The 17,752-nt window shown below is 42.4% G+C and overlaps 1 protein-coding gene across 1 annotated transcript in view; it reads left to right on the forward strand.

Moving 5' to 3' along the window:
• The window catches only part of LOC111871720 (protein couch potato), a 585,761-nt gene that overhangs the window by 425,263 nt on the left and 142,746 nt on the right, over nucleotides 1-17,752 (forward strand). Inside the window, exon 2 of the mRNA XM_023865011.2 lies at nucleotides 4,330-4,407. Within this exon, the coding sequence (XP_023720779.1) occupies nucleotides 4,360-4,407 (48 nt within the window). The 5' untranslated portion in view covers nucleotides 4,330-4,359. The remainder of the gene's footprint in view (nucleotides 1-4,329; nucleotides 4,408-17,752) is intronic.

Consider the following 17,752-nt stretch of genomic DNA (forward strand, 5'->3'; position numbering starts at 1 on the left):
CTTTGGAAAACTTAGACGCTGAAGTGGATATATAGAGCCTGGGAAGCTATTGGAGAGAATACAAAAATTTCTGCTAAAGAGGGTCTAGTCTATTATGAATTGAAGAAGCATAACGCATGGTTCGACGAATGATGTCCAGATTTGTCAGGTCGAAGGAAACAAGCCAAATAGTAGTGGTTATACGATCAAAGCGAAATGAGTGGGGGTAATCTGAAGAACATAAGACGTAAGATGAGAAGGAATTTCAAGGAAAAAATAAAGAGGGAATTGTAACTGTCCAGTTTATGGGAAGGTCAATTGATGTTTGTGTATGGTTAGGGTTTTGTGAAATTCACTTTCGCCTCACAATTTGGAATTTTCCCCCCTTGAGACATGCAGCAAGTGGCTTGGGTCAAGCTTGAAGCCAGCTGCCCTTTCGTAAATCAGTTAATTTAATGCGTAACAAGGCCGAATTCTTTAGAAATTCTAAAGTTGACAGGGGGAGTCATAAATTTAGCAGTGTCGTTCCTGCTACCCAAAAATCTCAGTTTGACAGCCACGCAGCAGGTGGCAAGGTTCACCCGTAAACTGTACACTAGTGGAGATTCGCTTTCCTAATTGGAGGAGAATGATAAGCAACCTCCCAGTCTGCCCGGTACAGCCAATCATCGTCTGAAGTGGGAGGTCCTTTGCCCGAATTTTGGGTAACTAGGGCAAGTATTTACCATTCAGAGGGTGCTTGGCAAAGAGACTTTGAAAGTTACGTTCACCGGGGGTACACGTGTTCGGATCCCCGTAAACACGCCCTGTGGTAACTATTAAGTGTGCGTCCCCAGAACAGTAAGTAAGCCTACATCCACGAATCTGTGAAGTGTACCCCTACGGTGCTGTTCTATATAATTAGTGCAAATTTAATAAAGACTCCATACAGTTAATTGGTGTTGTGGTGATTTCCCTACGCCTAAAGCCCCACTAATCACCCAAGTCGTGGCCAATCAACACGCTCTGAAAGGAATCGAATTGCTCTACCGGAGCTAGGAGAACCGAAGAAAAACGGTTACAGAATATCTAAAAGAAAAAAATAGTCAGCTTGCAACGAACAGTAAGAACAAGAACATTAGAGACTTTTATAGACGAATAAATGAATTTAAGAAGGGTTACCAATTTGGAAGTGTCTTAGTGAAGGATGAGAATGGTGATCTCCTAGCAGATTCTCACAACAATTTGAAGAGATGGAAGAAGTACTTCTCTCAGTTATTGAATGTACATAGGGTCAGTGATGTTAGGCAGATAGAAATGTATACAGCTGAGACATTGGTTCCTAATCTTAGTCCATTTGAGGTAGACATTGCTATTTTAAAGTTGATGATATAGGTAGCCAGCTAATGAACAAATTCCGGCAGAACTGATTCAAGCAGGAGGTGAAATATTACGTTCTAAGATCCATACTTACTTACTTAGCCATGGAGCTGAGCCCTTCTGGAGGAGCCGCTAATTCTGCAGCTACTCAAGAGTTTCCCAGCATTTTATGGAACCCGAAGGCTCATCACCGTGTTCTAAGAACCATAAGCTAATTAATTCTTTTTTGGCATAAGGAAAAACTACATGAAGAGCGGAAGGAATCTATTATTGTACCAGTTCACAAGAATGGTGATAAAACTGACTGTAGTAATCATCGGGGTGATATCACTACTGTCAGTTTCATAAAAATTTTATCCAATATTTTTTCTCAAGGTTAAGTCCATACATGGGTGAAATTATTGGGGATCATCAGTGTGGGTTTCGACGTAACGGATCAACTACTAATCAGACCGTTTCCCTTCGTCAGATATTGGAGAAAAAATAGGAGCACAATGAGACAGTACATCAGCTGTTCGTAGACTTCAAGAAAGCCTATGATTCAGTTAGGAGGGCAGTATTATACAATGTTCTCATAGAGTTTGGTATGCCCATGAAACTAGTTAGGCTGACTAAAATATGTTTAAACTAAATGTATGGTAAAGTCCTGTAACCGTCCCACTGCTACGCAACTTATTTGAATGTAATTAACTTTATTAATTTGAAATCTTAATTATTCAAAATGAAATGCAATGAACAAATGTAGTGAGACATAGGTCCCTTCTTGTATGTAAGAGTTAGCGTCTTCCCACGCTTACAGCAGAAACAGGAAGACACCCGTCAAAGGTTTATTGGAGGAAAGTTACATTAAAGAATTGCTAAAGCATTCTTTGTGAATTCAATATTTGGCAGCTTGTGAATGCCATAACTTAAAAAGAGTGAAGTTTTAATGACCCAATCCAAGCTTCACATTTGTCAAAATTCTGACAGAAATACGTTGGAGTCAGAAATCCTTAAACCCTTGTAAGCTTTAAACGGAGTGGAGGAATATCTAATTAAGATACTCCTATTTTTCAAATATAAACAATCACTAAAATTTAAGGATGTGACAGAGCAAAGACGCTGAGGAAACAAGGACTTGAAGGTCCGAGTAGAAATCAGTTGTCGAGGCCAGTCACACACAGGGCTCCGTAGAAAGTAGACGCAAGGTTGTCGAAGCCACACACCGGGGCTTCGTAGAAACAGACGTGAAAATCACACACCGGGACTAGTAAGAACCAGACGTAAAACGTCACACACCGGACTCCGTAGGAAGTGGACATGAAGTTGTCGAAGTCAATCAAGCACCGGGACTCGTAAGAACCAGACGTGAAAGTCACATACCGGGAATCGTACGAAAGAAGTAGTCTCACACTCCGGCCCTTGGGAAAATATCCTGGTAGTAGTCAGTTGTAAAGTGTTAACCACATAGCCCGAAACAAGTTTTACTAATAATAAATTTAAACCTAAAGTGGTTTAGTTACAATCGTGTCTCAACAACTATTCAATTGTGAAGTGTTAAACGGTGACTAACAAGTTTTGAATAATAATACCTCTGAATGTGAATGTGCTTTGGTAGTCTGTGTTTTTTTTCTGCTTCTTTGAACGTTGCCCTATAAGGCTCTGAGATAAGAGGATCCAGCTGTACCGAATCCAACAACCTCACCCCCTTAGAAACCAACTAACCCTGAGAAATTTAAACCCAAAAAACCCTGAGATAAAATTTGAATACAACAAAGAAGATCACAATTAAGTAGAAAAAAGAAGGTAGGTGAGAAGGGCTGTTAAAAAAGTGACTTCAAGAAACGGGGGCGAAAGAAAAGGACAGTTATAGTCCGTATAGGTAAATATTTGTCTCATCATTTTCCCATCCAGAATAATCTTGAACAAGGAGATGCTTTATCGCCACTGCTTTTCAACCTTGCTTTAGAATATGCCATTAGGGAGGCCCAGGATAACAATATGGGATTGAAATTAAATGGGACACATCATCTGTTGGTTTATGTTGATAATGTGAATCTACTGGGTGATAATAAGGGCCATGGAATTCGCGCAGACACCTGTCCAGTGTGTACTTCGAGCTGCTTCCTCGGAGGGAAATCTGCCGGGGCGTCAGCCTAACAATTCAAGTGGAAAACAAGAGTAGAGAAATATAAACATTCTAAATGGTAGAAGCTCTTTAGGAGAAAATGATCTTGTGAAGTACTGATATAGAATTTATTAATTTACTTTCCTAATTTGTTGTTCTTGTAACATTTTATTTCGGATTATAAATGTATGTTTTTTTATTATGCCTTGTTACGTCGAACACTTTTTTCTTAGTATGTAAAAAATTCCAAAGCTTTAGTCCCCAAGCGAACTATACCGACCGAGTGACCGTCGCTTATCGGCGAAGTTAGTGTCAACTTTAGCGGATAGAGGGTGTTGCATGGTCAGCGTAACGAAAAAGTATACTCTCAGATTTAAGTTAAGATCTATATTAAGAATCGCGGGGTGACCGCTATTATAGAATAAGATATTTATAAGAATCTGCTACAGAAGGCCGGATGGGCCGTTAATTTCGGTTTTATAAACCGGATTCCTTAGAATATGGAAGCGAATATATTTTGTTTAGAAATCCCTTACACTTTCATTTAACAAACTACACTGTAAACAGAATAATAATCCAATAATATGGAGTATCCGCGAGTTTTGGGAAGTTGCTGAAATATTCCGTGTTTTATCACCTGTGCTTTATCACAGTTCCAGATCAGCCCGTCCACTTGTCGCCGTAATATTTCAGTACCATTCATGAGAATAGTTCGGTCGGCGTGAGGAATGTCCGCATTAAACTGTCGATCAAGTTAGCGCCAAATATGTCGTTTTTGTTTCCTGCCTTTTGCAGCAGTAAACCGATGCCTGCAGGGCCGCTGTTAGGCATAAGAATGCCCGCTACAATTTGGATGAGGCATTAAAGCTAATTGTTTGTTTCAGGTGCGCACTCTGTTCGTCAGTGGCCTGCCGATGGATGCAAAGCCAAGAGAGCTGTATCTCCTGTTCAGGGCTTATGAGGTGAGTGAGTACAAAACACTGGCATGACGGATCTGTAAAGTGTCCTTATCAGATGAGCGCCACACATTAGCATGACGGATGCATAACATGTTCCCATTAGGTGAGCGCCAAACACTGGCATGACGGATCTGTAACGTGTCATTAGGTGAGCGCCAAACACTTGCATGACGGATCCGTAACGTGTCCTCACTGGGTGAGCGCCACACACTAACATGACGGAAGCGTAACATGTTCTCATTAGGTCAGCGCCAAACACTGGCGTGACGGATCTGTAACGTGTCATAATTATATGAGCGCCAAACACTGGCGTGACGGATCCGTAGCGTGTCATCATTAGGTGAGTACCAAACACTGGCGTGACGGATCCGTAGCGTGTCATCATTAGGTGAGCACCAAACACTGGCGTGACGGATCCGTAGCGTGTCATCATTAGGTGAGTACCAAACACTGGCGTGACGGATCCGTAGCGTGTCATCATTAGGTGAGCACCAAACACTGGCGTGACGGATCCGTAGCGTGTCATCATTAGGTGAGTACCAAACACTGGCGTGACGGATCCGTAGCGTGTCATCATTAGGTGAGCACCAAACACTGGCGTGACGGATCCGTAGCGTGTCATCATTAGGTGAGTACCAAACACTGGCGTGACGGATCCGTAGCGTGTCATCATTAGGTGAGCACCAAACACTGGCGTGACGGATCCGTAGCGTGTCATCATTAGGTGAGTACCAAACACTGGCGTGACGGATCCGTAGCGTGTCATCATTAGGTGAGCACCAAACACTGGCGTGACGGATCCGTAGCGTGTCATCATTAGGTGAGTACCAAACACTGGCGTGACGGATCCGTAGCGTGTCATCATTAGGTGAGCACCAAACACTGGCGTGACGGATCCGTAGCGTGTCATCATTAGGTGAGTACCAAACACTGGCGTGACGGATCCGTAGCGTGTCATCATTAGGTGAGCACCAAACACTGGCGTGACGGATCCGTAGCGTGTCATCATTAGGTGAGTACCAAACACTGGCGTGACGGATCCGTAGCGTGTCATCATTAGGTGAGCACCAAACACTGGCGTGACGGATCCGTAGCGTGTCATCATTAGGTGAGTACCAAACACTGGCGTGACGGATCCGTAGCGTGTCATCATTAGGTGAGCACCAAACACTGGCGTGACGGATCCGTAGCGTGTCATCATTAGGTGAGTACCAAACACTGGCGTGACGGATCCGTAGCGTGTCATCATTAGGTGAGCACCAAACACTGGCGTGATGGATCCGTGGCGTGTCATCATTAGGTGAGTACCAAACACTGGCGTGACGGATCCGTAGCGTGTCATCATTAGATGAGCGCCAAACACTGAAGTGATGGGTCCGTAACGTGTCATCATTAGGTGAGCGCCAAACACTGGCGTGAAGGACCCACAATTGTGTCTTTCTTATTCACATGATCAGGCTGGTATTATGAAAACAGATCCTAAAATTTCAAGGCCCATAATACATGTACCAAATTTCTCTGTTGGACATTACCCTGACGCAGTCAAACTCACCCCGAAATCCATCTCCCTCAGATCTTTTTTCATGTTATCCTTCTCTCTCTTCTCAGTCGTCCAGTTCCACCTCATGCACTCCCAGACTTCGCTGTTCTCACAATAGACCTTCTGCGTGATTCGTACAGTTCACGAATTTAGTTACACAATATCGCTATTTTGTTCAGTTAAACTCTCATATCGTCCTGCGGGTATGCACCTGCGCGGCTCGATAACCCCAAAACAAAATTGCCTTCTATTGCTGGATTAGAAGCTTACATTACTGAAATGTAACGTTAACAACCAAGATTTATAACACTGAAAGTGTAATTACAATTCGAAACAAGGAGAATAAATGAAGGTTTATCTAAAGAGCATTAACAAAACAACTACATTGTGCATACTAGGAAAATGCGCTTTAATAATCTTGCCCGGAACAGTTTATATGTGTAGTAGAGGAGAACTAATTATTAATTCTGGCCCGGTCACTTTGGCTGTCCAGTAATGTACCAGAGTTTACTTAAATTGACGCTGGGAACAGGAGCTTCCTCTGGATACAGCCCATGTTAGAGTCAGAGTTACTTTACGTCTGGCGGTTTGCCGCCATTCAGTTCGTCTTCGCGACAAGCCCCTTGAGACCCACGACCAGCAGTTTTTTTTTAACTGAACACTTACATTCATATTCTGACGAGAGGATGGGCCTGTCGTTTACAGTTTCTTCTGGTCATCGCCAGCGCAGTCATTCTCAGGTCCGAGTCCCGCGAGACTCATGACCATATTTTACTGTCTCGGATTCGAGACTCCCCCCAACCTGGAGGGTCAAGTCCCCGTATTTATATACCCCAAGGATAGGGTGGCCCAGTTACACTCCTAACACTGAGTTCCATTTTCCTCGCCTCCTACGAATCGCAGGATAAATATGAACGTAGCACTAAGCTTCTTTTCAAACTGAAAGGATGACGATGGATAGAAGTAAAAGGAAATAATTTTTATAAAAATATAATTTATGCTTTTCTGACAGTTTTCTGGCTGTAGGGAAGGGAAATATGACACGTCTGTTTCTCTTTGGGGTTTTAATATATCTCATTTTCTCCTTCTGCAGCATCCGTCATCATAAGGTTAAATACCACGGGGTTGCAACGGGCGTGAGCAATGTGACGTGCAGCCAGGCCTCTCAAGTACATGGACAAAGTAGGTCATGACACCCACGTCTTTCAGCCAGACAATTTCGTAATTGAATATGAACAAACGCGCAAAACAAACAGTTTAATTGCGTCTGCATCCAGTTTACACCTAAGCTGACCTCATTACTGATTACTCATTTATGTATATAATTATAATCGAAGTAAGCAAATATGCTTTGAAACCTCGTGGACATTGTATGAAAATATTTCTTCCCAAGAATGCTTTCATGTCTTACTGAGGACTTCAGTACTTAACATGAATGATTGCTTCCTCTGTAACTCTATATTTGAAATGTAAATTATGCTATTTGATGATTGATTAGCCGAAAACAAACACTCTTCATTTTTCTAGAATGGAGAAAAAAGGGTCAGAGGTGGCCCGCGGTAGTGTAGTTGCTTGAGGCACTATGCTACAAGCAGGAAGATCGCGGTTTCGATTCCCGATGGGGTCACTGCTTTTTTCAATTGATTTAATCCATCCAACCGTACTATCGGCCTGGGTTTAACAGCTTATAACAGAAGCGAGAACCAGGAATCTTCTTACTTGAGGGTAAAGGACGGCCGGCGCATACGGCTGACAAACTCACCGCCATATATGAGCCGATCGTCTAGAAAAATATCGGAGCCTCGACGTCTCACAACCCATGGGCCTCTACAGCCTGTTACAGGGATAACATTACCTATTTATCTTTTACATATTTGGATATCTTGCCAGAACCTTTTGCTTAATTGTAGACAAAGATAACTAATGTGGCTTACACTCGTAATATGTATTATTTCAGTTCCACCCTGAAGATGGGTGCATTATTTTACTGCGATGCGTCAGGACGTTTTGATGCTTTGTCCTTTGTCTTTGGCTGTCGACGGCGTGATTATCTGTAAAGAAGTAGTTCTGTGCATGCTGTGTTGACTTAATGGAATGCACATGCGCAGAAAATAGCATGTCTCTAATTCTGCAAATATAGTGACTGGGAACGTTATATTTCACCTACTGTGGGGCTGAGGGTGCTTTATTATTTCTTTGTGATGTAGACTGTTACACAAGGGGAACTACGAGTATATTCTATAAGTCAGTTCAAATTTTGGCATTTGCAGATGATATTGATATAATTGGCAGAACACAAAAATCTATGAAAGAAGCTTTCCTTAATTTGGAAAGTGCAGCAAAAAAGATGAATCTACAAATTAACCAAAATAAAACAGTACATGCCGGTAAACAAGAAAGACTGTGCTAATGGACCTGCATATATTGAAATTGGCTCATAAATTTGTGGTGTTCTGTAGTTTTACGTGCCTTGGATCAGAAGTTAACTGTAAAAATGACATCAATGATGAAATAAAAAGCGTGTACTTGCGGCAGATAAATGTCTCCATGGCCCTAGGAAACACCTCAAATCCCAACTAATACCCAGGAAAACCAAAACTATGATGTATAAAGTACTTATAAGATCAGTGCTATCTTATGTCTCTGAGACCTGGCCACTGTCAAGATCGGATGAAAGACTGTTAAGTATATTTGAAAGGAGGATCCTGAGATATATCTTTGGACCAGTGGAAGAAAATGAAATATGGCGGAAGAGGTATAACCATGAGCTATACAAACTATTTAATGAACCAGACACTATTGGATTTATAAAGGTGAAAAGGCTTGAATGGGCTGGACACATAACACGTGCCAGCGAGAATAGCACTATTAAGAAAATACTTAATATTAAGCCAAGCGTCCTCCATAGTCTAGGGGTAACGTTCCCACCTCATGACTCAAGGTACGCAGGTTCAAACCCGGCGGAGGTCGTGGAAATTTTAAGGGCGGAAAAATTCAGGGAACAAGTCCTCCGGGGTCCCGTGTCGTAGCTTTACGGCACGTAAAAGAACCTCATGTCTCAAGGAGGCCTCTGAGTCAAGTTATAAAGGACATTTCCCGCCCAGCAATAGTCTCTAACGCCTCTGGTAGATGGGGGGAAGCATCTAGATACTGCTGAGCCAGTAGAGGCCGAACTCGCTGGCTGAGTCGGGACTGATGGCACGCACCAGTATCGGTAGGGTATAAAGACTGGTAGAATATCACAGGGGGACGTACAATAGACCACTGGTCGCGGTGCATGAGGAAACCCACCCCCTCCAAAAATAATAAAAATACTTAATACTAAGCCAGAAGGAAATAGGAAAGTGGGAAAACCAATATTGAGATGGGAAGAATGTGTGTGGCAGGACATAAGAATTTTGGGTGTAAAGAACTGGAGGAATGTAGCATCGAATGGAGAAGAATGGAGAGCAATCCTGAGGAAGACCAGGGCTCACAAAGAGCTGTCGTGCCAGTGATGATAGAGACCATTATATCATCATTAGGAAATTATCCCAGATTTCTCTCAATATACGTATTTCAGTCATACACCACGGGACATTCTGAAACACACAGGGCTTTCCTACCGTAAGGTTGGCTACACAAGGCATCACGTGACCTGGTTCGTGCAGTGAATGGACTCTAACACAGTTTGCACCTAACTTTAGAATAGCACGGTATTCTGTGAAGGGCGAATAGGTTATTTATATTAGTGGCAAAATCAGTATCTCTAAAATATTCTTTTAAGCATACGTCTTAATTTTGTTTCGCATTTCAAACGTAGTCGGCATAGCGACTGGCTACGGGCTGGCTGACCAAGGGGTCGTGATTCGATTTCCGGTAACTGCAAGTTATTTCTCGTCTCCACGTCGTCAAAAACGGCTTTGGAGTTCACGCAACCTTCTATCCCATGGGAACCGAGGCCTCTTTCCCCGGAGTTAAAGCGACCGGGACGTGAAGCTGACCACTCAACTCCAACTAGTGCCGAAGTCAAGAAAATGAGGGTTTCTACATCCACTCCCCAATACGCTGTCATGGAGTAGTGCTTAATTATTTAAGCACAAGGAAAATTTTACCTTTTTCATTTCAGATGTATAAGCTTTCTCACTTTCTTCACGAAGTGCCAGTTTTGCTACAACAGATATATCGTATTCCACACATGGGAACTTTCTTCTGCTTTCTGTTATGTGCATATAGATTATAAATCTGTTCAAAGCCATGTTAAATGCTGGAAATAATTAGCTTATAATTTTAAGAAATGTTACACAATTCCTACGCTTGCTTCAAGGTGTGTGCTTAATAATATCATATATCTATATCAAAAGATAATACTAACGTAAAGCCCGTTGAGAATTTAACGGTAAGTCTCATAATCCGTTATGTAAACTTTCGTACTGTTGACTTCCACTGCTTTCTCCTGTATTCGTTTCTCGCCCAGTATGTTATCGAATGATACGTCAAGGCCGACGTTTAACGCCATTTTGGACGGCTAACACACAAATAGCCAATCGTAAACCGTCTCCTTTATGTAGTATACTGAATTTCACATATCCACATAAATATATTACCAGTACTCACAGAATAGACACGATTTACTGAAACAATTCTTTTCTTGTTCGTGACGTCCTGTATACCGTACAATCATAAAATATGTTTTTTTCCTCNAGTCTCCTTTATATAGTATACTGAATTTCACATATCCACATAAAAATATTACCAGTATTCACAGAATAGACACGATTTACTGAAACAAAGTTTTTCTTGTTCTTGATGTCCTGTATACCGTACAATCATAAAATATGTTGTTTTTTTTCGACAGACTTTTGCTGTGGTAACCTGAAATTGCGTATTGGCTATGACAAATCTCACGCCTATATGTATAAAGGAAAATTTATCCCTGTAACAAGCCGTGGAGATCCTTAGGGTTGTGAAACGTCGAAGCTCCCACATTTTTCTAGACAGCTCACAGATGGCGGTGAGGTTGTGAGCCGTACGCAACGAGCTATCCGTGTAACAGGACATGGAGGCCCATTGGGTTGTGAGACGTCGAGACTCCCACATTCTGTACACAATCGGCTCACAAATTGTGGTGAGGTTGTCAGCCTTACGCGCCGATCATCCTTTACCCTCAGTAAGATTTCCGGTACTCATTTCTGTTAGAGGCTGAATCAACCCCAGGTTCATAGTGCAGCTGGAAAGATTAGGTCAACTGAAATCTCCAATGGCCTCATAGGGAATCGAACCCGCGGCCCTCCGTCTTGTAGCATAGTGTCCCAACCAACTACGCTACCACGTGCCCCTCACGTTTATATATAGAGATAGATTATATGTAATATATTTCCTTCTCAATGTCCAAGGGTAAATTTGGGAGCAAAAGCAAATCACATGTGACTGAGTAGAATCCAGTCACTTTTGATCGGGCATGAAAACTTCTGAGCTCCGAACAATGTCTGTCTCTAACTCGACATAAAGTCATCTCCGCATTTCTCTGAGGATTCATGTGAAGCGCGCAAGGCAGCAGTGCACTTCGCTTTGATGAAAGAATATGATCAACTTTGGAAAGAAGCAACACAGGACGACGGCAAAGTTGTGAATTTTTTGTTCTTTTCCCTTAAACTTCTTTCCTTTGCCTTCCTTACGTTGCTTCTTCCTCGACTCCTACAGCTCTTATAGAAATTAAACCCTGGAAAGAGCATACACGCGGGTCTTCCCAGTTTTCATTAAATAAGTTATGAATATTTTTACCGATGGTTGCTGGGACACGACACTGGGATTCAAGGGACACAGAACTCGGAACTACAGGGAATTACAGCGCTATCGCTAATCTACACACTTTACAGTTCACCGTTACACACGCACCCGGGTTCTCACTCTTCACTAGTCACATCCTGGCAACGGATTTATAACAATCTCACTGTCACTTCATATCACATGAAGTCTTCTTTGCACATCCTAATTCATTTCTTACCATTTCGCCTCAATCAACTTCCACTGCCATTTCCAGAACTCGAACCAATTCTTGATAACAACTAATTTAAATAGATTCTTCAACTGAACTCTCTCAACTTCTGACAACTAACTGCTCTCTAGGAACTTTTCGTTATATAGCCTCAGGGCGGACCCCATGCAAAACACCGTCTTCTATTGTCTGGTATTGTTTAAGGCGTGTTTACTGATCCGCTGCCTAGTAATAGGCGTCCTACTGTTGCGCGCGTTGGCTCTGGGATTGTGTTTACCCCGTCGTTGCCTAGCAATGGGTATACAAGTCAGAATATCGTTATGGTTATCCTATCCATCTAATATGGTGTTTTAGATATTCATCAATGTCTCTACTGCCCATTTTTGGGCCTTGGAAAATTTTTATTATTTTCGTAAGCCTATAAACAGGCGGTAGAACTCGCAAGACCGCTACTTAAGCGCACAAAAGCACAAACACGTAATAAACGCACGGAGTGGGATGCCTCGAGTGGGATTCGAACCCACGTCCCAGTGTTCAAGCGGGCGAACGGTTCATGCCTTAGACCGCGCAGCCACTGTGATTGGCCATAGAGATTTTCATTCTGGTGAAGGGGTTGTCCAGTTCGAATCCTGGCCAAGAAACTGTCCTGACTATGGTACTTAGTGGTTTTCTGTAGTGTCTCCAATTAAATGTTGTAGTACGTTAAGTATTTTGCGCCATGCAGTTGCTAGGACCACACGGCGCAGTATTCTGCGAAACTCCCTCACCATCTCTCTCTCTCTCTCTCTTCACCGCCTTTCCATCTTCTCAAACACTTGCAAGCTCTGTATAAAACAGCAGCTGATACAAATTATTCATGACTGAAAGAGCTGTTTATTTATTTAATGGTATAGAACGGCCCGTTCAGGTCTACGGTAATCCAGAAATGTTAATGTAAGAATCTAGCTTGATATAGGCTCCTGATTTCAGAGAAACCCGTGCCTTGTAAGAAGAAACAAAATTATTTACAACTACCTGTAAGATTTAGATGTTTGTCACGTAATAAAAACAGATATAAAAGTTAAAGTTGTCCTTGTGCTTAGCTAATTAAGCACTACCCCAAGAAGATGTATGGGGGAGTGGATGTATAAATCCACGTTTTCCCCACTTCAGCACTATTTGGAGGTGAGTGGTCAGCTTCACGCCTCTATCGCTTTACCCCCAGTACCTAATGGATAGGAAGTTGGGTGGACCCACGAGCTGGTTTGAACGACGTGGAGAAGTGAAAATTTTTGCCCCTACCGGGACTCGAACTCCAACCCGTAGCCAGTCGCTATACCGACTGAGCCATCACGGCTCCAAAGGACGATGTGCTTCTTGCATATTTACTGCTATTCAGACTTGTCTTGTGAACATCGCATTATTAATTAAGGAAATGTCTGTAGATAGCGCATCTGTAATCCATTCTACACATTTAGTTAATAAGAAAGTTTATACTTAGGGGGCGGTAATATCGACCATATCGTATAAGAAGTTCTTTACGCTCTCGATGGACAAATTTAAATAGTTGTAGATCTCATTGTCTGTTCCCTGTGGAAAAATACACTTCCAACTCGACTTTGAAGTCATATATTATATAAACGTTAATACGTGTTAATGTACGAAAAATGGCAACCCGAATTTGCGTAAATTCAGAGCCTTTACTTGCCGTTATAAAACCGTTGTATACAGAGTGTCACAGGAGTAAAAGTCAGTATTCTGGGAGGTCACAGTATCGGTCATTCTAAGCAAAAAGTGTATATGTGTATGTGTCCTATTCCTAACGGTTTCCGAGATGGAGCTATTTCACTGTATAGTTCCAAATTTGTTAATAAGAAAGGGATAATACGTACTGTTTCTAATACCGGTACTTATAGTTCAAGAGAAAAGTTTGCAACTCGTGTGAGGACATGGCGTGTTGCTCGTCTGTACTGTGTACAGTTTACTGTACAGTGAAAGAGCTCTATCTCGGAAACTGTTCAGAATAGGACAAATGTACATATACACTTTTTTGCTTAGAATGACCGATACTATGACCCCCCCCCCCTCCCGAATGTTTACCTTTCTCCTGGGACACACTCAAGATGTGAATGAATTTATCTTGGACCAATAATCATGGCCTTATATGACCGTTGCCACATTTGCAGAAAAACTCAGACTTTTATTTCTTTCAGTGTGAACGTTTGATTGCATCAAACCTGTGTCCTTTATCTCCGCACTCATAGCGTACCTGCAGACACGCAGCGTAACTGCGCATGCGTCGCTGCTGTTCAGGCACGCTCCCACACGACAAGATGCCGGTGCAGTATCTCTCACGCCTCTTGCTGTTACTTTGTTATTGATACTGTTCGAGGCTGATGGACGTCCCAATACACACATCGCTCTACGCAAGCTATCAGATTGCGCCCTTCCTCAAACCTGCTTTATTAAATGCGTCCATGTGGACAGTGGCTGGTACCCAGTGGAGGCCCATTCGCTGCAGTTATCTGCTTCCTGTCCGGTGGGCTTTACGAATATAATATGCCGAAGTTAAGCTGAAGTACTGAGAATGTTCTCTGTTTGATGAGAGTGTAAGAGAGAACAGGATTAGGAGTTACCTAACGAGGAGTCCCGCAGTTTATACGCTGCATCAATTATTATTAGAGTGATCAATTCAAGGAAGATGAGATGGGCATGATAAATAGACGCACGGAGAGATAAAAATGAACACAAACATTTAGTCGGAAATCCGGAATGAAATATGAGGGAGAGTCAGTAAATGGGTTACAAATGGATATAAAACGTAGAGCATGCGATATTCGAAACTGGAAAAAAAAAATATATATATATATCGACATATCCTCCACCAACAATGATACACTTACTTGTCCTACCGCTTTACCAGTGAGTCGAAACTCGCAACATATAGAAGTATTTCGACTATTGTTTTAGCCACTTATGCATCTGGTCGGGCATCATCGGTAAATTTCGAACGTCCTTGAGACAGTTTTTCGACCATGTTGTGAACTCTTTAAGTGATAAACACTTCCCACCTCGGACAGGAAACATTTCTTTATGGATGTTCTATGTATTAAGTCCCTTTGCCGACAAAAGTCGCCATTTTGACTACTGAAACCAGCCTCTGAACATGCGCATGCGCGTCTGCTACCTAAACTCTCATGAAGCTGGACTGTATTGCTGCCTAGTGATACACATATAAAACCTATTACGTCCATTACAGATGTCTTACTTCCATTGGTGCCTGACCTATTTACTGACTCTCCCTCGTACTTGATGACGTACATACTACAACACCTCTACTAGTGGGGGGAGGGAGGCAACAGTTACCCAGAGCGCCGCTTAATTCAAAGCGTAGCTAAATAAGGAAGAGATATGTATCTCACTTTTAGTGGCTTGCAACCTAGCCCCGTGATGTCACAAATGCATTATGCGTCTATCTGTTCTCCTCGCTCAGAATATTGCCCAGTGACGAGAGCTAAGTCTTCGTGGCTTAGTGCTTAATTGCTTAAATAATTAAGCACAGTGAAACTTTCATTCATTCAATGGCTCTCCAGCCCTTTGTTGGGCCTTAGCTGTTTTTCAGTTTCTTAATCCTATACACAGTCGGTAGAACTCCTTTTATGAGGAATCAGCCCGTCACAAGGCCTCTACCTACACACAAAACAACACAAACACAGAATAAACGCATTCAGACATCCATGCCTCGAATGGGATTCGAGCGGGCGAAGACGGTTCATTCCTCATACGGCGCGGCCACTGTGAGCGGCACAGGGTCAACTTTACCTTTTTTATAATATTGCGCAGTTCTAATGTAATTTTTCAACACGTTTCATTATTGCTTAAAATCTGAAAAAAATAAAGTACACTACATTTGAACACCTACAAGCTTTCCTACGCTTATCTCGCTAAGTATTTATCGCAGTGACAAATGTTTCGGACAAAAGCTGTAGAGAAGAAACACATGAAGAATTCCGTTTTCTGGGATGTGGCACCGTGTAGAGCTTTGTGTGATCTTGTGTGAACCGACGTTCTTCTGAAACGTCGGTTCACACAGGATCTGCACGGCGCCAAATCCTAGAAGGCGGCATTCTTCATAGTCACCGCCATGAAAACCTAAAATCTTTCAAAGAAACGCACGTTTTATGGTCAACATACATTTACATGTTTTCTGTAAAGGTGAGTGTTACATTTGGAACTTTCTGTACAGAACTTGCGTCCGTAAAAATTATTTTCTGTATGTAAGTATAGGACAAGGTTCCTTGTGTTGTTTGACTAGCGATAACATTTTCTGTTCCTAAAATATGCGCATGCGTATAATATATTTTCGAGAGTTCATATATTATCGTGTTCGAACCAGTGAAATGACGCAGTCGGGCCCCGAAATGGCGCCAGTAATTCAAGAAATGTGAAAAAGGAAATGTGTTTACAATCATCAACACAATTGAAGATCTCTGAAGCCTCATATTATCAGTAACTAATAATTAATATTAATTAATCAGAGTTTTTTCCGTCCTGAATATATGGGTCTAAATATTTATAAAAATATTATCACGTGTTAGAGTGACTAGAGAAGGGGTTTGGATTGGTATTCGGATTTATTGCACACTTAAAACTTGGAATTACAAGTAACTATAAAGTTTCACGAATCACTGTAACCCACACTAGTCTTCTCAGCTTGTTACACCCTCCGCTAGTCGTTGCCTGGTTACAGTCTTCTAACAAGGGCTGTTCCTCACCCGCCATAAAGCTCACGAATTGCATTTCCTAACAGACGACTCAAGACTGTCTGCAATGCCCAAGGCTTCCTAGTCATGGTCCAGTACACCAAATTTCTGCTGCTCCCCTCAAGCACAGTCTTTCTGGTTTCAGTGTCCTCGAGCTCCATGACCAAGGTTTTTGTTCTCTCCTAGACATGCACGTGTTTCGAAATGGGGCCTCCTCTTCGACGAAGGAGGGGTCGGTCCTTCTGTATAAGCGCTACGTCTGTTGCACAATAGTTTCAGCACGAGTATATCTGTGCTGTCACGGCGTCCAGGTCACTGTGGACTCTGTGCAACCTTTGTCACTGCACTGCACTAAGTGACATTTATACAAGTTATACAGAGGTTTCCTGTCAATGCAGGCTTGTGCAGCAGGTCATTCATAAACTTATGTAACTGCTCTGAAACCGCAGTCAGCTGAGCGGTCATAGCTCTGACCGCCTCCAAGTTTAAGCCTCTGTACTTCCTATGCTTGTCTTTTCCTTGTCCGATACCACGTACATTTGGATTTCCATGGTTTAGGATTACTTATACCTGTGTCCTGCATAATTTAGTTATGTAGTCATACACATAAGAAATTTTTAAGGTCACGTGCAATACGCATTCTGGTGTATAACTGTTAAAGACTTCCAATAGCGCGGAGAACTCTGTTCTACAGGCGCTGCAATTTTAAGAGGTGAGCGTACGCAGGGTACCTCAAGGTGGGACAGCCGTAGCTTGCTTGATCAGAACTTCGTAGAGCGCAAGTTTGATATTTGTATTTAAACATCCACTTTTGAATAGAGAATAGGTCTTTACGTACGAGCTCAAGGCCTTGGCTACAGTCCTTTCGATATGGTGTCTCCATGTCATCCTCCTGTCGAAGTGACACCAGGATAGCTACATTATTTACAAAGGGAATATCTCGCCTGTTTAGTTGTAGTACGTCGTCAGGCGCTCAAAGTCTTCTTGAGAAATAGATTGCCCGAGTTTTCCATTCACTGATCTTCATGTTGCAGCGCTCACACCACGAATTCACTGCAGTGAGGCCGCCTTGCAGTTTGCAGAGGACAG

The sequence above is a fragment of the Cryptotermes secundus genome, unplaced genomic scaffold (genome assembly GCF_002891405.2).
Source record: "Cryptotermes secundus unplaced genomic scaffold, Csec_1.0 scaffold514, whole genome shotgun sequence".
NCBI lineage: Eukaryota > Metazoa > Arthropoda > Insecta > Blattodea > Kalotermitidae > Cryptotermes > Cryptotermes secundus.